The 22,602-nt window shown below is 41.6% G+C and overlaps 1 protein-coding gene across 1 annotated transcript in view; it reads left to right on the plus strand.

Moving 5' to 3' along the window:
- The window catches only part of ERICH6 (glutamate rich 6), a 44,832-nt gene extending 32,258 nt beyond the window's left edge, over nt 1-12,574 (plus strand). The window contains exons 12-14 of the mRNA XM_043473401.1: nt 1,247-1,402; nt 4,501-4,729; nt 12,311-12,574. Of these exons, the coding sequence (XP_043329336.1) occupies nt 1,247-1,402; nt 4,501-4,729; nt 12,311-12,574 (649 nt within the window). The remainder of the gene's footprint in view (nt 1-1,246; nt 1,403-4,500; nt 4,730-12,310) is intronic.
- The last annotated feature ends 10,028 nt before the right edge of the window (nt 12,575-22,602 follow it).

A 22,602-nucleotide genomic window follows, 5' to 3' on the forward strand; every position in this document is an offset into this window, starting at 1 on the left:
CCATCAAGAACCCAGAAAAATTACTTTGATGGCATAAGAAGTGTAAGGAAGTTTTAGTTCCCCAAGCCCTATGAGAAAGAGAGTAGGTTTTTCTTTCATTATATCAAAAATTTTTTAAATAACTTTCCAACTCGTATCATTACTTATCATTTCCCGCCCTTGCTTTAATTCTTTTTCACTCCGTTGAAGACTAAGGCTGATTTTCAAAATGATTCAGAATCAATTTTGTGTTTACTTCACCGCTGGACTTCCAATCAGTTTAGATAGGACTGAATATTAACAGCTTGTGAGTTATCCTCAGTATATTTTATTCTTTGATGCTGTTGTAAATGGAATTATTTTCTTAATTTCATCTTCAAAATGTTCACTGCTTAGAAATACAATTTTTTTCATGTATATTGACCTTTTAGTTTACAACCCTACTGAACTCTTTTGTTAGTTCTATGACATTGTTTTGTAGATTCCTTAGGATTTTCTGTATTCAAGAGCATGTTATCTGCAATTAGAGATAATTTACTTCTTCTGTTTCCAATATAGATGCCTTTGTTTCTTTTTCTTTCATAATATTTTCCTGATTGAAACCTCCAGCATGAGATTGAATGGAAGTAGGAAGAGTGGACACTTTTGTTTGCTTCCTGATCTTAAGGGGGAAAACACCTAGTCTGCCATCATTAAGTGTGACGTTAACTGTGGTTTTTGTTAGACATGCCTTATTAGGTTGAGGAGTTCCTGTCTATTCCTAGTTCATTGAGGCATTTATCACGATAAAGTATTGGATTTTTCAGATGCTTTTTATGTGTCTATTGCAATGATCATCTCTATTTTTGCTCTTTTTTCTATCAATGTAGTATGTTTTTTTTTTCTTTCTTTCTTTTTTTTTTTTTTATTAGTTAGAGGCTAATTACTTCACAACATTTCAGTGGGTTTTGTCATACATTGATATGAATCAGCCATAGAGTTAATCCAACCTTACATTCCTGAGATAGACTCCGGTTTGTCATTGTACATATAATCCTTTTTATATTTTGCTAGATTCCATTTGCTGGTATTTCTGGTTGAGGAGTTTTGTGTCTCATAAATATATTTTGATTCACACAGAAAGCATAAAATTTTTTAGTAATTAACGGTGCTTCCCATTCATTTTCAGAATGCTTTATAGTTTCAAAGGACTCTCTCATAAATTAAATTTACTCTCAGGCTAGTCAAAGACCATTAGAATAACTCAGATGACCTTAACTGATCTCAGTTACCCATCTGGAAACCTAGCCATCATCCGAGTGCCCAACAGGATAAATGGATTCACTTGTATCGTCCAGGAAGACGTGCCCACTAACCCTGCAATCCTGGCGTTGCTAGATTCTTCTGGTAGAAGTTCCTGCTATCATCCCAATGGAAACGTCTGGTAGGCCTCTAGATTTTTCCTCTGGCAATAACTTTGTTTCTTAAGTTTCATGAAATTTTATTTTTCCTTTTATTTTTTCAACTTTTTTGAAATATAACTGACACATACTTGGGTAAGTTACAAGTGTACAATGGTTGTTGATTTGATACACTTATATGGTGCAAAATGATTACCTCTGTCACATTGGCTAACTAACGCCTGGGTCATGTCACATAATTACCATTTCTTTCTAAGACATTTAAGATCCACTGTCTTAGCAACTTTGAACTACATAACTGCAGGGTTAATTAAAATCACTATGCTCTACATTAGATCCCCAGATTTTATTCATCTTATGACTAGAAAGACAAAAATGAATTTAAGAAGATTTATTTAAGTTAGTGGTTGTAGGATAGGAATGTCCAATTCAGAGAAGTTTTTTATTTATGTCATCCCATATGCAGTGGAAAAATCCCAGGAAGTTACATAAAACAAAGCTCATCATACTTTTTCTATAAGCAGCAAGAAAATATGAGCTGTACAATTTTAATATTAGAAAAAAAAAACCTCTAGCTAAATTATATGGCCACTCTAGGGATGTGAGATACAAACCCAGCAGTCTCTCTATAGCCTGTATGCTGGCCTCATCAATGGAAATAATTCACAACGGACAGTTGTCATACTTTTGTTGTTTGAGATACAGTCCTAACAAGTAGGCAACCCACTGGAGAAGGAAATGGCAACCTACTCCAGTATTCTTGTCTGGAAAATCCCATGAACAGAGGGGCCTGGTGGACTACAGTCCATAGGGTCACAGAAAGAGTCGGATACAACTTAGTGACCAAACAACAAGGCACCCCATAGCCACAATGAACAACACTTTTCCTATGAGCAACTATGTAATTCTTTAACAATTAATTCTTAACAACAATATACAAACCAAATCTCTAGAGATTAAGGTCCTAATGCCTTTGATCTACTATTTATATGCTCTGTGACCTTGTATTATTTCATTTGGCCTGAGAAAGTGAAATTTGGGTTCTAACTTCAAATACAATTTCAACTTTTTAAGTTTTTCAGAAAGAGATATTCTCTGCCTTTAAACTATTTACAAGTATAACAATATCATCTTGAGAAACTCTACCAATAAACTGACAAAAGTTTGAACCCTCTGCTGGTGCTTGAGAAAGTTAGGACACAAGGAGCTATTAATATTGCACTTTCAGTTCAAAGGAGTAGTCAAACCATTATCCCCAATTATATTGGAGAATCTCTACTTGTCCTTCAGGGCTCAGTAGCAATTCTGTGGGGCTTCCCTGGTGGCTAAGTGGTGAAGAATCTGCCTGCCATTGCAGGAGACCCGGGTTTGATCCCTGGGTCTGGAAGATCCCCTGGAGAAGGAAATGGCAACCCACTCCAGTATTCATGCCTGGAAAACTCCATGGACAGAGGAGCCTGGCAGGCCTTAGTCTGTGGGGTAGAAAAGAGTCAGACACGAGCTGATGACTGAACAATAAAGGCAGCAATTCTGTATTACATTTATTTGGAAAGGCACAATATTAATTGTCACCAAATATTCACTGGCTTCTAGGACTTTTCTGTACCAATGAAGCCTTCCTACCCACCAGCTGAATTCCGGGCCCCCTGACATGGCTCCTTAATACCCTCATAGCCTCTTGTGTAACAAGCCCACCTCTCCTGCCGGACTGACGCTCCTTGAAGGCACACCCTGAATCTTTGCCACTACATACTATGTAAATGGCACGGACTCAAAGTTTATTTAATAAACAATTTATCTAGATAATTTTAACCAAATGTTTTCTTCACCCACATAGCACGATAAAACTAAATCTCCTTCCCAGAAACAATAAGATAACCACCTCAATTCCTCATTTGTATTTTTGCTATTAGATTACTGCTGCCACTCAAAATTGGGAAAATAAGACGTGAGTTATCTTACTCTAGGGGGCCCTCATGACCGATTCATCTGATTTTAAAATGTAATTTATTATCACATTAAGCCAACTCTCTAAGAACCTAGAACCCTACCTATCCTCTGTCCCCGAGAAACACATGGTGAGCCGAGATGGAAGAATGTGATAGAGTGTGCAGAGGAGCTCATGGACTAGAATGGCAGTTGCTAGTGACGCCAGGTCTCAGACGGTACAGGGCTGCTTCTGCTGGTGATGCAGTGAAACGTGGCATCAGCGACTCTTAAGAGACTGGGGAGCCTGGCTGGAGTCAGCCCCCCTTCCACTCCGTTACTGGGCTCTCCTCAACCACAGACTGGGGAGCCTGGCTGGAGTCAGTCCCCCTTCCACCCCGTTACTGGGCTCTCCTCAACCACAGTGATCTCAAAGATGCTCCCTGAGTCCTTGCTGCCCACACCAGCCTTGATATCCTCGAAGAAGTCCTGCCCCACCCCCTTGCTGTCAGAAAACAAGTCTCAGCACTGAGGCTAGTACAGCCTTCCCTAGAACTTACGCTCGCTGATACCCACACTGGCACAGAAGTCTGAGCACCAGTCCTCGCCCACCTTCCAGGCAGAGCCTGCCTTCTCGTGTTTTTTTCATGTCCAGAATAAATCTTCCCTGCTCCCTCTTAATCCTCCCCAGCACATCACTTTCCAGATCCCTTTATTGTCCTGGTTCCACCTCTGGACGCATTTTGGTTTATCACTAGGTCCTAAACTACACCCAGGACTTCAAATTAGTATAGAATTCTGTCACAGCATTATGGCTCCTGTGATTATATGCGGTTTTCCACTATTCATATGCTATTGTGCACGTCGTGTGTGTGTGCAGTTGTGTCCAACTCTTTGTGACCCCACGGACTGTAACCCAGCAGGCTCCTCTGTCCATGGGGTTTTCCAGGCAAGAATAGGGGGATAGGTTGCCATTTCCTACTCCAGGGGATCTTCCTGACCCAGGGATTGAACTCATGTCTCCTGTGTCCCCTGCACTGAGGGTAGACTCTTTACCCTAGCTGAGCTATCAGGGAAGCCATAGACTATTGACTAGTATAAACTGCTACTCTCTTTGGTTAGCAAGCGGCAGAGCTAATCTCAAGGTTGAATTACAATGTTCCTGTTTATGATTTTTAATCTCCTTTCTCCGCAGGGTATACATCAATATCCTGGGTGGTCAGTATTCCGATCAAGCTGGCAACAGAGTCAGGGCTTGGAATTGGTCAAGTTCCGCCACTTCCTCACCCTTCGTTTCATTTAAACCCGTGTTTCTGGCTTTGAACCATTATGTTGGAATCCGCATCTTAGAGCAAGACAAGATTTCAATCACTTTTCTAGCAATGGGCCAACAGGCAAGAATCAGTGTCGGAACCAAAGTGAAGGTAGGTCCATTTTTATAAACATTTTAAAGCACTTAGGATAATAAGAGTAAAATAATGTGTGTTAGTGTTATTACTGACACATTATACTCGTGTGTAATCTACTGTGCACCACTGTGAATTCTGAAATTCAAGGAAAAAACAGTGAAAGTCTTATATGGAATTGAATTGAATTCATATGGAATTGAGACAGCCTTATTGTTTCTTCTTCCCCAAATTCCTTTTTAGTTCAAATCTGATTCCAAATAACGTTTACCAAGTGTCTACTCTGTGAGGAGTGCAGCTTTGAGGTTTTGGTTTTAGTATTTTGTATTGTTTTTCTCTGTGTTGTAGCTGAAAGCCTTTGGCTGAGTCAGGCGTCCTGGGTTCTGACCATCTTCAAGACCCAACACAAGCCCTGTTTCCTTAGAGACACTTCCCAGACCTCCTTGCCCTTTGTCCAAACAAGGTCAATCATGTCCTTCTCTAGGTTGTGCATGTACTCATCTCTGTCCATGTGTGTGCTTGCTGAACTATTGAACTATGTGCCTTACTTGCCTTTGTGGCTGCCTTTCCTACTGAATGGTGAGCTCCTGCAGGTTAGAATCTCTTTCTTACTGATTTCTGTACATCACCCAGGGCATGGCCCAAAGAACACTCTCGGTGACCAGCAATGCTGCATGATGGTTAAGAACACAGACTTCAGGTTACAGGGCATAGTTTCAAACCTCAACTCTGCCACTTAGCTAAGTTGGTGAACTTGAACTTCAGTGCCCTCCTCTATAAAATGGGGATGATTCCTCCATTATATTATTGATTGCTGTGATGATTCAATGAGAATATAAAGTGCTTAGCATGTTTCTTGGCACCAACTGCTTAATAAATGAGCTCGATAGAGATGTTTGTTGTTGTTGTTTAGTCGCTAAGTCCTGTCCAACTCTTTTGCAATTCTATGGATGTAGCCCACCAAGCTTCTCTGTCCATGGAATTTCCCAAGCAAGCCCCAATAGAGATGTAGAATTTGTCGATTATATCTCAGTAAAGCTGAAATATGTATATATGCATGTATATGTATAGATTCAAGGAATTAGATGTATAAAAATTACATGTATATAAAAGGGACTACATGTATATACACAGATTCAAGGGATTAGATCTGATAGACAGAGTGCCTGAAGAATTATGGACGGAGGTTCATGACAGTGGACAGGAGGCAGTGATCAAGACCATCCCCAAGAAAAAGAAATGCAAAAAGGCAAAATGGTTGTCTCAGGAGGCCTTACAAATAGCTGAGAAAAGAAGAGAAGTGAAAGGCAAAGGAGAAAGGGAAAGATATACCCATTTGAATGCAGAGTTCCAAAGAACAGCAAGGAGCGATAAGAAAGCCTTCCCCAGTAATCAGTGCAAAGAAATAGAGGAAAACAATTGAATGGGAAAGACTAGAGATCTCTTCAAGAAAATTAGAGATACCAAGGGAACATTTCATGCAAAGATGGGCACAATAAAGGACAGAGATGGTATGGACCTAATAGAAGCAGAACATATTAAGAAGAGGTGGCAAGAATGCACAGAACTATACAAAAAAGATCTTCATAACCCAGATAATCACAATGGTGTGATCACTCGCCTAGAGCCAGACATCCTGGAATGTGAAGTCAAGTGGGATTAGGAGGCATCACTACGAACAAAGCTAGTGGAAGTGATAGAATTCCAGCTGAGCTATTTCAAATCTTAAAAGATGATGCTGTGAAAGTGCTGTACTCAATATGCCAGCAAATTTGGAAAATTCAGTAGTGGCCACAGGACTGGAATAGGTCAGTTTTCATTCCGATCCCAAAGAAGGGCAATGCCAAAGAATGTTCAAACTACTGCACAATTGCACTCATCTCACATGCTAGCAAAGTGTGAAGTTGCTCAGTCTTATCCAACTCTGCAACACCATGGATTGTAGCCTACCAGGCTCCTCCGTCCATGGGATTTTCCAGGCAAGAGTACTGGAGTGGGTTGCCATTTCCTTCTCCGGGGGTCTTCCTGACCCAGGGATTTAACCCAGGTCTCCCGTATTGCAGGCATACGCTTTACCATCACACACTAGCAAAGTAATGCTCAAAATTCTCCAAGCCAGGCTTCAACAGTACGTGAACCATGAACTTCCAGATATTCAAGCTGGATTTAGACAAGGCAGAGGAACCAGAGATCAAATTGCCAACATTGTTGGATCATCAAAAAAGTAAGAGAGTTCCAGGAAAACATTTACTTCTGCTTTATTGACTGTATCCAAAGCCTTTGACTGTGTGGATCACAACAAACTGTGGAAAATTCTTAATGAGATGGGAATACAAGACCACCTTACCTGCCTCCTGAGAAATCTGTATGCAGGTCAAGAAGCAACAGTTAGAACTAGACATGGAACAACAGACTGGTTCTGAATCAGAAAAGAAGTATGTCAAGGCTGTATATTGTCACCCTGCTTATTTAACTTATATGCAGAGTACATCATGTGAAATGCTGGGCTGGATGAAGTACAAGCTGGAATTAAGATTGCCAGGAGAAATATCAATAACCTCAGATACGCAGATGATACCACCCTTATGGCAGAAAGCGAAGAGGAACTAAAGAGCCTCTTGATGAAAGTGAAAGAGCAGAGTGAAAAAGTTGGCTTAAAACTCAACATTCAGAAAACTAAGATGGAATCCGGTCCCATCACTTCATGACAAATAGATGGGGAAACAGTGGAAACAGTGAGAGACTTTATTTTGGGGGGCTCCAAAATCACTGCAGATGGTGACTGCAGTCATGAAATTAAAAGACGCTTGCTCCTTGGAAGAAAAGCTATGACCAACTTAGCGTATTAAAAAGCAGAGACATTACTTTGCTGACAAAGGTCCGTCTGGTCAGCAAAAACTATGGTTTTTCCAGTAGTCATGTATGTATGTGAGAACTGGACCATAAAGAAGGGTGAACACTGAAGAACTGATGCTTTCAAACTGGGGTGCTGGAGAAGACTCTTGAGAGTCCCTTGGAGTGCAGTGAGATCAAACCAGTCAATCCTAAAGGAAGTCAACCCTTAATATTCATTGGAAGGACTAATGTTGAAGCTGAAACTCCAATACTTTGGCCACCTGATGAAAAGAACTGACTTATTTGAAAAGACCCTGATGCTGGGAAAGATTGAAGGCAGGAGGAGAAGGGGACAACAGATGGTTGGGTGGCATCACTCACTTGATGGACATGAGTTTGGGCAAGCTCCAGGAGTTGGTGAAGGACAGGGAAGCCTGGCATGCTGCAGTCCATGGGGTCACAAAGAGTCAGACACGACTTAGATACTATATATAGAACATACATAGTATGTGACTTTGAATAAGTATCCTAAACTCTGAGGACCTTGTTTCATCAATTATTCAAGGAAGAGATGGCTCCAAACTTCAAAGACATCTTCAGTTTCTAAAATGTCTATACATTTAAGTGTTAGGAAAAACGCCGCGGGAGGAAAAAAGCCGCCTCTAAGGACCGGTGGTAAAGGCCTTTTATTAAGCGTCGCTCTCGGGCAGAACTCCCGGGGGCTGGTGAGTGAAGAGACAAAGGGAGTCTGCAAGGTATGAGGGGTGGGGAGGGGTTTTATAGTCCGGGCAGGCATCCAGGCCAGGTCTTTTCATATAAGGAAGAAAGCGCGGGCTACAGCAGTGGTCAGTGTCCGAGGGCTTTATGTTGGTACCTGATTGGGCCAGGCTGCAGGGGGCCAGCCCCTGGAAGTTTAGCCAGCCTCCGGAATTTGCCTTGCAGCACTTTCCTGGGGGCATGCCCCGACCTTTCATTAAGTAAGTGGAAATATGACTTCAGGATTCCACGTAGGCAGGGATAGTTCATAAACACCAAACAAAAGGGAGATTTCAGATTCAGTCAGCAGAGAGCGAGGGTCCACACCGTGCTAAGTAATATTCAAGCTGCCTCCAGTCGTTCCAGCTACTGCAGTCAGCTGGCAGGTCCAAACAAGTTTCTTCCTTGGTTAGAAATCTACAATTTAACCTCTTTTTGGTTCAATACATTCATGGTAAATGCATCCTTATCAAAAATGTCAAAAATGCTCTGTCTCTTTCTCCTCGCCTCTCTCCTTCGAAATGAGTCTTAATCAGAAAAAGAGTTGGTGCAAAAGAAAGAATTTGGTGTTAAAAACGTTTGCTTTTCTCATCATCCTCATAATTACCCTTTCAGTTTTTTAAAATTGCAAAAGTGACATGTGAATACACTGTTATATTTGAAGATTCAAATAATATAAAAGAGTTAAAAATGATATTCCTCCCTTCCATCCTTTCTTCTATTCTAATCCTCTTCCCAAAGGTAATCACACTGAAAATTTGGTGTGTATTTCTCTTTTCTATATATTTATAAATTATTCGTATACATCTTTTTTAAAATAAAAGTTTTTATCTGACTACACTGATTGTACTATTAGACTTGTTCTATTTGTTTTTGTTTTCCACAAGTTAAGTGGAATATCTTTCATGTCTAGATATCCAAGTAAATTTGTCTATTCGGTTGTTGCATAGTATTACGCGTTTACTGTGGTTGCTATATGAAATCTGATGCCCTCTCAGTGGCAGTGGGGACAGATTCCCACCCCCGCCCCCTGGAAGCATTTCCTCTCTTGCTTCCAGGAGCTACTCTGCCTTGATTTTACCTCCACCTCAGGGGCCACTCCTTCTCATTTTCCTTTGCCTATTTTCTTCACCTCCTCTCCTTTAAATACTGAAAGGCCCCAGGGCCTGTCATTGGGCTCACCTCTTCTCTCTCTGTAATCACTCCCTAGGTGATCTCATTAGTTTTCTGTCCTGAAATACCATCTGCTTGCTGATAACCCCTCCTTTGATCTCCAGGCGGATCTCCCAGGAACTTTAAACTTGCACATCTCTGATTCCAACCCTGCCTCTCCATCTGGCATCTGAAGGGTACGAGAAACTTCACAGAGAAAAATGACATCGGAAGGCACGTTCTGCCTTCGGTCTTCTCCATCTCAGGAGACGGCAACACCTTTCTTCCAGCCGCTCAGACCCAAACTTGGGGGTTGGTCCCCCCTTCTCTGTTTCGCAACCCCACATCTTCCATCTGCAAGTCGTCTAAACGCCACCACCGACACGTCACCAGATTCCAGCACACCTTGCATCCTTCATCACTGCCACCCCGCCTGCCTCATGTATCTACTTAATCCATCTTGTTTAAATTATTACAATAGTCTGCTCCTGAGTGTCCCAGCTTCCACTCTTCCCAAAGTCAATTCCATCATGATAGTAAGGGTGGTATTTTGAAAACATAATCGACATTTACGGGGCATTCCATCCAAAAGCAGCAGAATACACATTCTTCACAAGTACACATGGAGCATGCTCCAGGATTGACCACATGCTGGGCCACAAAGTCAGCCTCAGTAAATTGAAGAAAACTGAAATCATATCAAACATCTTTTCCAGTCACAAAGCTATGAGATTAGAAATAAACCACAAGAAAAAAAACTAAAAAAAAACCCCACAAACATATGGAAGCTAAACAATATGCTACTAAACAACCATGGGCTCACTGAAGACATCAAAGAGGAAATCAAAAATTACCTAGCGACTAATGAAAATGGTCTGTCTAGTGACTTCTAACGTTACTCAGAGTAAAAGCCAAGATCCTATAAAACACCTGCAACACTATACCTGACCTGGACTTCCTTTTTTCAATATTTCTCTGCAGTCCTCTTTTCCTGCCCACTTTGCTCTAGCCACCATGGCCTTTTTTGCTGTTGTGGACAATACCACGCACATCACTGCCGCAGGGCTTTTGCACTTGCTGCTCCCTCAACCGGAAATGCCCCAGACCCCACTGCGCACCGCCCTTGGGCTCTGCTCTTCGAGTCCTTTCCCGACCACCCTGTGTAAACTCCCAGCACCCCACCCCACCCGACCATGGCACTCATAGAGTGCTCTTGTTTTCTTTCCCTTCTATGTAGTTTCTGATTTCTATTTTGATTTCTTCAACTCAGTAGTTCCTGAACTTTCAAATAAGGTTTTTTAAATTTGCTACCTTTTCTCATTAACTTCTAAATAAATGGTCAAGGAATATGGCTTGCATTTTTTTTCTTACTATTTAGAATGCAGGGGTATTTTCTTTGTAGTTGATGACATAATTTATGACTGTTCCATGTATATTTGACCCCCCCCAAATGGTTTAATATTTATTGGCACAAATTGTATAATGTATGTTTAATTGTTTTATTCATATTTCTCTCTATATCCATTTCTTCTTATACTGTTGGTTTATTTCTGAGGGATGTATGAAGATATCCCAGTACAATTGTGAATCTGTCCATTTTTTCTATAATTTCTATCAGGTCTTGCTTTATCTGTCTTGAAGTTCTATGGTTAGGAAATTCAAGGTGTTGTCTTCATGGTGAGTTACACCTTTCACCCCTGGGCCAGCTCACCTATTGGCCCTTCAGCTTTGTGTCCATTATGTGACTCAGAGTATCACTGAGGGTTTTTGTTTCTATTTTGACAAAAAAAATTTAACATCATCAGTATGTTTCCCTCTTAATGCTCTTTACTTGAAATGCCATCCTAATATTCACTTGACTTTGAGCTCAGAATATGTGTGTTCTGGACTAGTGCTTTCATTTCATCATTTATCTCTCAGCGGATATGGTCCCAGCTGCTTCTCAACTTTCAGAAATTCCTTAAGATTATTCCTGCTGATAAAAATCTTTCCTATTTCCTAGTGATTTACTCTCTGAAAATGTTCCCCATTTTATGGGATTTGGGATTGAAGGAAAACTAAAAATGGTGATTCACCCTTCATTTCTCAGCTACCTCAACCTCCTTCCCCCACCCCTCCTTCCTTCCAACGTGGGGAGCGGTGAAAATGCAGAAGAATACTGTGATCTCACATCTCTGGCCAGTGGTCACTCTGCTTGCAGGAGGTAGCAGATGGGCTTGCTTCAGCCCATCCCACTATGGCTACATGCCCCTCCCGGGCTGGTCCTAAAGCTCAGCCTTGGAAACTTTCCAGGCAAGGCTTGGGACCCTTGACCTTCCTGCAGCTCGAGGAGACAGCTTCAGCCTGAATCACCCGAGGCTGAGAGGACATGGGCAGCACAGATAGCAAGGAAGGGTCCTGGGAATGTTCATGGGCAGCAGCCTCCTGGCGGTGGGGGAAGGAGTGTCGGTCATCCCAGGGCCGTCTGGAAAGCCCGGCTCAGGTGCTCCTTGCAGCCTTCCCAGCCCTCCGGACGCCCGCCACACGGGGTGAGTCCCAGGGACAGGATAACTAGAGCATCCCCGTGCCCTCCTCAGTAGATGCTGGTGTGATAGTCTATGCTGTTATCATGACTTGAATGCATTGTATGCCTTTGAAAGGAAGTATGCAAATTCTGTTTGGTCTGGTCTGCTCCAGTCTCTCAGATCTCCAGAGCATCTCAGCTCATTCCTGTTCAGATCAGGATTAATACCACCGCCCCTATTTATAGATAATTAGACTCACAAGGGACTCCGGCCCCTAACTAGTGTTGCTTCTCGCCTCCTCCCACCTCCTGCCTCACCCTGAGCTTCCTTTCTCTTTCTCTTTGCTGAAAAGCTGCTGAATGCTGAGGAGATTCCAGCGCTCCGATACCTGAACAGGGATGACCTTCTTCTGCTGGCCAGTTTAATAAAGATCCGACGCCTGTTTCACAAACTGGAAGGATGTGTGAATTTCCCCTCCAGCCAGGTTTGGGAAAAATTTAAGCAACCTTCCTACCTTTCTTCACTTTCTGTAAAACTAATTGCCCTTTGTCACAATTCTGGTATGAAGCGAGATATAGTAGCAACAATAGCAGCTATGATAAATGAAAACATTTAACAAATGACGATGGTACTTTCATTTGTTCTGTTGTGTTTTTCTGGGAGGCGGTGTGGGAGATCTCGAGAAGAGTGTATACAGTGACTAGGAAATACCAGGAAATGGGCTTTATTACAAATCTGGAGCACATCCTGAGTCATCCCTGGTTTGCACCCGTGGTCGGAAAACGAAGCCACTGCCGTTGGGGACGACAGAGAATGAGCAAGTCAGCCAAAGGCCTTATTCATCAGTCAGGGTCCCGTCAGGAAAACAGAAAGCAGGGAGGAGCAGGTGCTTCCACGACCTCCTGAAAAGCTGGGAACGTGAAGGTCAAGGCACAGCCCTGCTGTTTGGGAAAACGAGGGCGTCTCAGGAAGCCGCAAAGCCAGCAGCTCCAAGGGAGAGGGGCAGGAGTTCCTCACACACCGGTGCAGGGACGGCTCGCAACTGCCATCCTCGGAGGCCAGCCCCTGCCCGAAGCGAGCTCCCCTCCCGCCGCCCACCCCTCAGGCGGTGCCCCTCCCGGGGGGACCATCACGGGCTCCCAAAGGCACGGGTCACCGGACCACGTGTCCTCCCCCGTCTGAGGGGAGGGAGGAGGGATGCTGCTGGATCCGCAGGGATAGCGGGGCCCAGCTCAGCACGGCGGCCTCTGCTCCGTGATAAAATGACTCAAGAGCAGAGAGCAGAGGGGAGAGTCTTCAGGCGGAGAACCCTAGAGACTGGAGCGCCCAGCCCGGCCCTCTGCGGAACTTCCCTGGCTCCTCAGGTCTCTGTTCTTGGGAGAGGGAGGAATCTCGTTTGGAGGGGCCGTTCCTTGCAGGGAATAACAGATTGGGTGTTAAGTGTGTGTAGCAGGAGGAAGTAAATCTAGCCGCTAGTTATTCATCAGTGAGTGTGAGGACTAAACCATATTGTTTTCCTACTAAGAGGCTGCCGAGGAAGCGCTGAAGGGCATAGGAGGACTGGAAGGGTGAGGTGTCCGGGGAGGGCTGAGTGCTGGGCCGCAGGAAGTGGGCGAGCTACTGGGAGACTGAGGGCTGGCCTTGGTATCAATCCATTCACCACCTTTTCTTTTAAAAGCTGCCTTTAACAAACTTACCTTACCAAAGGGTGAAGGGGGTGGGGGAGGGATGAATTAGGAGTTTGGGATTAGCAGATACAAAGTATTATATATAAAATAGGTGAACAAGAAGGTCTCACTGTATAGTATAGACAACTATTCAATATCCTGTAATAAACCATAATGGAAAAGAATATGAAAAGGAAAACATATATGTATAACCAAATCACTTTACTATACACCATTAACTAACACAACATTGTAAATTAACTTCTATAAAAAATTTTTTAAAGGCAGTTGTTATTTAAGGGTTTCAGTTGTTAAAAACAACAACAGTGATAAATTTTACTTTGGATATCTGCATCCCAAAGTATATTGGGATATGCCATAGATTTTATTTATCAATTCCTGTTTTTTCACATGGCTGTTTAAAGTAAGCTTGGTGTTTTGTTTTTTTTTTAAATAATCTACTCTGTTAATTCATAGGGTATTTTTTTTCTCATTTTTCACAATAAAAACCCTTCAAAAAAATTAAGCTTTTCTAGAAAACCATAAACAAAATGACAATCTACTAACTGGGAGAAAATATTTGCTAACAATGCAACTAACAAGAGCTTAATTTCCAAAATATACAAACAGCTCATACAACTCAAAATCAAAAAACAACCCAATCAAAAAAAAATGCACAGAAAACCTAAATAGACATTTCGCCAAAGAAGATCTACAGATGGCCAACAAAGACATGAAAAGATTCTCAACATCACTAATTATTAGAGAAATGCAAATTGAGACTACAATGAGGTGTCACCCCACTCCAGTCACAAATAATAAATGCTGGAGAGAGTGTGGAGAAAAGGGAACCCTCTTATACTGTTGGTGGGAATATAAATTGGTGCAGGCACTTCATGCTGGAGAACAGCATGGAGATTATTTAAAAAAATAAACACAAAACTAAAAAACAGAGGTACCACATGATCTAGCAGTCCCATTCCTGGCATATATCTGGAAAAGATGAAAACTCTAATCCAAAAAGTTCATACACCTCAATGTTCACAGCAGCACGTTTTGCAATAGCCAAGACAAGGAAGCAACCTAGAAGATATGGTACATAAAGACAATAGAATATTACTCAGCCATAAAAAGGAATGAAATAAATGCCATTTGCAGCAAGCAACATGGATGGACCTGGAGATTCTCATACTAAGTGAAGCAACTCAGAGAAAGACACATATCATGTGATATCACTTATATGTGGAATCTAAAAAAATGGTACAAATCAACTTATCTACAAACCAGAAACAAACTCACAGACATAAACAAGTTTATGACTACCAAAGGAGAAGAAGGGGAAGGAGGGGAAAATCAGGAGCATGGGATTAACAGATACACACTGCCATATATAAAATAGCTAAACAACAAGGATTTACTGACTTCCCTGGTGGCTCAGATGGTAAAGCGTCTGCCTGCAATGCGGGAGACCCAGCTTTGATCCCTGGGTTGGGAAGATCCCCTGGAGAAGGGAATGGCAACCCACTCCAGTACTCTTGCCTAGAAAATCCCATGGACAGAGGAGCCTGGTGGGCTACAGTCCATGGGGTCGCAAAGAGTCAGACACGACTGAGCTTTCTTTCTTTCACTTTCTTTCACTTTCACAAAGAACTATAGTCAATATCTTGTAATAGCCTATAATGGGAAATAATTTTTAAAAAGAATATATATAAATGCATAGATTATATATAACCAAATCACTTTGCATCTGAAAATAATATTATAAATCAATTACAGTTGGACATAAGAAAAAAATTAAACTCTTCTAGCCATAAAGTTGTCATATAGTAATGCATAAATTGAGGGAGAAGAAAACACTCTAAATGTGTAGGTCTGCCCATTTGTAAATTTCAAAGGAATTATTGATATACTTAGAGCTTACAGTAGTACTGCAAATCCTTGTATTCTTTTATTCCTGATCTCAGGATTATCATTTTATTTTGCTTATACGTATTTTACATTTTATGTGTACAATTTTGAACAGATAAAATTATCATCTTTGAGAAGATACATATATGCACATCAGTGTAACAGATGAGTAAAGAAATGAAAACTTTCGGACGTCCCTGGTGGTGCAGTGGATGAGAATCTGTCTGCCAATGCAGGGGACATGAGTTCGATCCCACATGCCCAGCAGTAACTAACCCATGTGCCACAACTACTGAGGCCCAGCGTGCTAGAACCTGAGCTCTGAGACGAGGAGCCACCACCGTGAGAAGCGGAGGTACCACAGCTCCGGCTCGCAGCAACTAGAGAAAGCCCGCCGGCAACAGCGAAGACCCAGCCCAGCCAAATATAAATAATAAAATAAACAGAAATCATTTTTTTAAAAAAAGAAGAAATGAAAACTTTTTGCTCCAGGTAAAGCCGGGAGCAGCGTCAGCAAAGCCCTAGGGGATTGAAACATAAGAGACATGTCCAGTGTATTGGCCTCCATGCAGCTCTAATAGTAGTAAGCAGCATATTCCAGAGTGCATTTCCTTGCTAGGTTTTGCCAATGAAAGTCATACCGGGGAATTTCGTAGCAGTCCAGTGGTTGGGACTCTGCACCTTCACTGTGGAGAGTGTGGGTTCCGTGCATGATCAGAAAAGCTAAGATTCCATAAGCCACAAGGCGCGGGCAAAAAAGCAAAAAGTCGTATTGTGGAGTAAGGGCACCAACCCTCCACATACTAAGAAAAAAGGAGAGAGAGAGAGTATTATCTTTAGTCACCCCTCCCTACCTTCAGTTTCTCTGCATCCAGCGTGCCTCAGGAGCTGCAGTTCCTCTAGATCGGCAGTTCTGCATCTGTGGATTTGACACACCTGGGAACAGAGGCGTTTGTCGTGGTACTGCTGAAAAAATTCCCCGCACAGGTGGACCTGAGTTGTTTGAACACCTGTTGTTCAAGGGTCCACTATATAAAGATTTTATGTGTTTTACTGACATATATTTGCCCTGCAATACTGTGTTAGTTCCGGGTGCATAGCGTAGTGATTGGATGGTTCTATACATTACAAAGTCATCACCAGTAAAGCTTTTGATTTTAAAGATTTTGATATTTTAAAGATTTTAAAGATTTTTATTTTAAAGATTTTGAAAGCAGTCTCACTAGATGGAGATAACCATCTCTAATGTTGTGCTTTCCTTCCCGTCCTTTTCTTGTATTTGTGTATGGGTGTGTTTTTGGAAAACAAAAACAGAAGCCTCTCAAACAAGGGAATTTAGTCATTGCCAATAAGAATTTTGAAAGAGGAAGAAAACTGGATTTCTACTCCCCAAGAAAAGCTGTAGAAAGTTAAACTCTATTAAATAGAGAGCCACAAAATAAGTAAAAAAAATTAAATGCACACTATTTCTTAGTGAACTGGAAATAAATATCTCGTGAAACTGTTAGTATTTCCATTTTCACTGGTAAATGTAACTACCACTTTATGAAAAATGAGTGAATGAATAAAGCAAAAGCTTCCAGAGTCTAAGTTTCAACAGATATATCTAAATAAAATTGGCAATATTTTGGATGCCAATGTTATATTTTGAAGAAGCAAATATTATACTTTAATGATAATTTTTTATAAACATAGAAACTGCACAGTCCTTTTTTAAAGCTATGTTAGAAAATACCCAAAGGGTAATTAAGATTTTACTTAATCCAAGTAATTTATCATGATCATTCTATTGTTTCATTTTCCTGTGAGACAACAAAGATCTTGTATGTATATTTTGTTTATACTCTACCTTATTCCAGAAACAATATAAGAAATATTTTCGGAATATAGTCAATATAGAAAAATAATTTTTAAATAGGTGAATATAATTCAGGTAATAAGAAAATAGTGTGAGGAGTAAAATTATTTCCAAAATGCATCCCTTTGGGACATCCTTGGTGGTCCAATGGCTAAGACTCTGTGCTCCCAATGCAGGGGGCCCAGGTCCAATCCCCAGTCAGGGAACTAGATCTCATATGCTGCAGCTAAGACACAGGACAGCCAAATATAGAAATACATAATAGTCTATTTTAAATGCATCTCTTTGACAAAGCCTAAGTTAAAGGCTGGCCCAAGACTTTGTTAAAGTTGGCCCAAGACAACCTATAATGAAAAGATAGCCAATGAGCTAGTGGGAACTCCTCAAATTATATGTTTCCTTGGAGGGAGCGTCTGGGTCAGTGTTTCCCCCATGACACATAGTAAAATCCAAGAATTAGGAAAGCCTTGATTTGAGCCAAACTTGGAAATCAAATTCAGGTGATAAAAAGACTTACACATGTCCGCAGTCAGGAAGAGAATCGCATGCATTTCTCCATCACACCCGCAGTGACCCAGCATTGACCACTGCATAGAGGAGTCAGTCCTGTGGGGGGCGGGGGGACGACTCTACTATCTGCATCCACTCCTTACATACCTGTCTTGGGAAATGAAAATGACTGTGTAACATCCATGCAGGCTCCTCGGAGATGATGCCCCATTGAGTCATTTTCCAGATAACACAGGCTTTTTGTGGGGAAACTAGTAAGCAAAGTGACAACACACTAGGGGAAAAAAATCAGCCTTTTTCTCTCTTGTTTATGTGGAAACATATTTGCACCTGACGAATGCTGAATAAATAAAGTCTCTACCTGGGATAGACATGGCCAGTGAGCAAAATTCTGGGTGTCTCTTCACATGCTCTATTTGTGCTGAATGGTGGAGCTTGAGGATACACTAAAATTGACTCTGGCCCAAGTGTAGTTCAATCTACCGGTCTGTGGAAAATCTGGTTTTCTCAAGAGTGAAAAGCTACTGATCACAAATTTCTATCAGAAACACCTGGCACACACTCTGTCCCTCTTCAGATTGAATATGCTAATAAACCAGGTGTTCATTCCGGATCTAGAGGTCATACCACGCGATCATTTGCTCATGTTTAATAAGCATTCATTACATGCCGACTTTGTGCCAGGCCAGTAATACAAAGCTAAAAATCACACATCTCTATCCTCAGGGCGAAAGAGGCGGCGACAAAACAATGAGGTAAGTGCAGAGGGAGAATTATAGGGAGCACCACAAACAGATCACCTGTCCCAGCCCAGGAACTAATTTAGTTCATGTAGGCTCACAAAGGTGAGCGAGTCAGCTGAGCAGTCTCAGAATAATCACAGAATTTCCCCCGCCTAAGGCAACTAGGAATCCTTCAGTAGGGTGACTGCAGAAATCACAGGTAATTCAAAGGATGCCCGTAGAGTCACTGTGTCCAGATGATGAGCAAGTGAAATGTGCTCAGTGGCCTTTGAGGAATTTTCCAGCCCATCAGGTTGGCAGGAGACGGCCAGAGATGACTCAAGCAAACCCTACCCTTGACCAAGGACTTATAGAAGCCACAGTAATTTCCAGAAACATGCAAAGAGAGGGGTGGAGGGTCACAGGTTTTACTCCAGGCATTGAAGGTAGAGGGGCTTCAATCCAAAGAGAAAATTAGTCTGTAAGCTGGAAAAGGGCTTGTATCAAAATGTGACCACGCAGGAATCCTGATCTCACACTTCCAGTCTCCAGAGCTGTGAGAAATAAAATTGTGTTTGTAAGCTATCCAGTCTGTGGCACTTAGTTAAGCAACCTGAACGGACACATTCCATATAATGGAATTCCATACAGCAGTGAAATGAACTAGACCTACCTAAATCAATATGAACAACCCTCAAAAACTCTCCACTTTGAATGAAAAGATCAAGAGGGCAGATGGATATGCTTAGTATTATTCTGTTTATATAGAGTTTTAAAGCATGCAAAAACAACCATTTATATCATTTAGTTAGACATATCCATGCAGGTAAAGTATACAGAAGGCATGGGAATTACAGATGTCAAATTTCAGGCGGGTGCTCGCCACTGGAGCTGTATGTGTGGGGAGGGGACTGCAGGGCCTTTGACTATTGCTTAAGCAAGGTGGTAAGTTTATGGGCCCTCATTAATTATTCTTTATGTTTTTAATATCTGAAATTGTTCTTAAAAAAAAAGACTAGCCAGAAGCAGGCAAACAAACATAGAAAAGACAGTTGAAGCAGTTACTGGGGAGAAACAACAATTCTATGAGTCAGCAAAAGCTTTAACTGGATTCTTGAAAGCAGAGTGGGAAACCAGGCTGGAACTTAGAAATTTCTTTTCTCCTTAAGGAACAAGTGATATTCCTTTAATACACACTGTATTCTTGTTTTGTAACTCTGAAAGTGAAAGTGAAGTCACTCAATCGTGTCCGACTGTTTGCGACCCCGTGGACTGTAGCCTACCAGTCTCCTCCGTCCATAGGATTCTCCAGGCAAGAATACTGGAGTGGGTTGCCATTTCCTTCTCCAGGCGCTCTTCCCAACCCAGGGATTGAACCCAGGGATAGAACCCGGGCCTCCCGAATTGGAGGCAGACGCTTTAACCTGTGAGTCACCGGGGAAGCCGCCCTGACATAATTCTAGACACCAGATTCAGAGCTCAACATGAACAACTTAGATGTTCTCTACCCGAGTTCATTCAACTCATGGCTCATCTGTACAAAACGTTAAACAGAAACCTCAGTGGAATAAAACTGGGAGACCAGAAGCGGAAGCTCTCACATCCTACAAGGTAGCGGAGCCCAACTAGAAGACTTGTTTCCTGGCAAAGACCCACTGGAAAGCCATGCTCTCTTTTATTTCCTATACCCTCCCAGCATCCTTTCCCATCTGTAAAACAGTTCTCTTTACCTTGGATTGGGTGGAGACCTGGACATGCCCCAACATGGTTGCAGACTCTAATTTCTAATTCTTTGCTGATCCCAAATACACCCATTTTCGTTGGAGAAATATCTGGCAGTCTATTTATTTTAGATCAACATCTAGAATGCACAGAGGTAATATTTATCTAAAAAGATGTGCAAATATTTTCCTAATATCCACTACCTGGGTTCTTTTCCCCATGCCAAAATCAGGGAGGAACACTCCACACTTCTACACACTTCCAAGCTTTGACAATGCAATCACTGTAGGATTTAACAGAGGCAGAAAAACATAACCGAGTCCCCAATCCCACAAAACTGAATGATGTTTTATGAACACTGTGTGACCAAAAGGCGATATGATGGTTTCCCATTAATTCTACAACAAAGAGCGAGCTAGGAGACAGTATGAAAGAGGGCTTCTAAGCACTCCTGTATTGCTTGCAGTTTAAATCTCATATAATCCTGCAAAGTTCCCATGACACTAAGACAGGAAGATGGTGGCTTCTTATGATGTCACAACTAGCCAGGAAGTTGAGCCCAGGTCTTCTTCAGGTTCCATCCAATGTTCTTCCCTCTGTTCCTCATCTGAGTGCTCTTCTTTGCTCTTAGAGCCCAGAGGGCAGTATGCTGAAGTGGAAGTCATCCGATAGACCACCCCAGGAATACATCCTGGCTCCCCACCACCTAGCTGTGTGCCTTTGGGCTACTTACCTCCATCAGCCTCAGTTCTCTCAGATGTAAACTGAAAAAGACAGAATCAACTTGCCATGGCTGTGGTGGCCATTAAAGAGAACAAGCGTATAATGCATAGCCTGGAGGAAGTTGTGCTCAGTGATGGGAACCCTCATCTGTTACAGGGACCTTGCAAAGCTTGCGCAGAGCCCCACATTCCCACAGTCCCCCTGACCAAACCAAAGAATGAACCCACCTGTCTTCTGAGAATTCATAGAATTAGTAATAGATTATAAAGTTAGGTTAGGTAAATTAGACTAAAAATTGACAGGAAGTGAAGGCTGACGTCAGAATGGAATGATTTCATTATTACTATGAAATAAACTGTATTGATAGGTATTAACAACAGCAAAAGTAACTTTGTACTACACAGACATATTTGTTTCTCCTTCAAGGACACGGAATGGATAGGAAGTGCATATACAAAACATAGCCACACAATTTCCCTAAACATACTTTTTTTTTTTTGCAGCATTTATTAGTTATCAGTCCTAAAACAGGTGAAGTTGTAAAGTATGAATCAATTTCTGCTTCATTAACTGTGAAGACAAAGTTTAAAATAAAAATACCTTGTAGTGAATGGTCCTTGGCCCTCCAGAAGGAAACAAAGCAATCTAAACCAGTGATCTTCACTTTTCCCTTCTCGAACCCTTAAAAAAAAATTTTTTTAATGCACGTTCTTCCTTCTACACTTTTCAGTTGACATCTATAATGATTCATCATAAGTTTAAGCAGTTGTGAAGGACCTAATTTCCAATATACTTGTAAATCTTGATATTTTGAAGTAAAACATTACTTTCTGAAATGAATCCAATGGAACCTAAAGGCCACAGCAATATGACCTGTCATTTTCCATTAAAAAATATATGAACTCACTCTTACTAACAACATTCTTTTTTTCTTTTTCGAAGTTACACTCTTTTTAAAAAACTTGATTAGAGGGTAATTGCTTTACACTGTATTGACTTCTGCCGCACATCCACATGAATCGACCATAAGTATACATATGTCCCCTCCCTCTTCAGCCTCCCTCCCACCTCCCACCTTGAGCTTACACTTTCAGCCCTACTACTTTCAAAGATGTTTATTGGACTGTGGTCCATTTTTATGCTTAAAGATCTATTACTGATGATCTCCTCATATTTCTTGACTACCAAAGTATATATTTACTTTAAGAATGTTTAAACTTAACTTCCTATGACCTTAAGGCTCTGAGTGTTCAAAACAACACTTTGACTGAGTTAACATTACCACTACTAGTGGCACATAGCTGATTAAAATGACAAACTGACAATTGAAAGTAACATTTTAGCGGACATTTATGACTTACCCTTTCAAAATTCTATTGAAAGCAAAGAACTGCAAACCCCTTGACATGATCTTCAATCTGGTAGTTGTCAATTAACACCCAGGCCCCAACCACTAGGACGTAAGGTAACAGGGGAAACTTTTTTCTCCCAACAGTGTTTATATGTGTGTGTGTTTGTGTGTGTGTGACAGTAT

The sequence above is a fragment of the Cervus canadensis genome, chromosome 7, assembly GCF_019320065.1.
Source record: "Cervus canadensis isolate Bull #8, Minnesota chromosome 7, ASM1932006v1, whole genome shotgun sequence".
NCBI classification, from domain to species: Eukaryota; Metazoa; Chordata; class Mammalia; order Artiodactyla; family Cervidae; genus Cervus; species Cervus canadensis.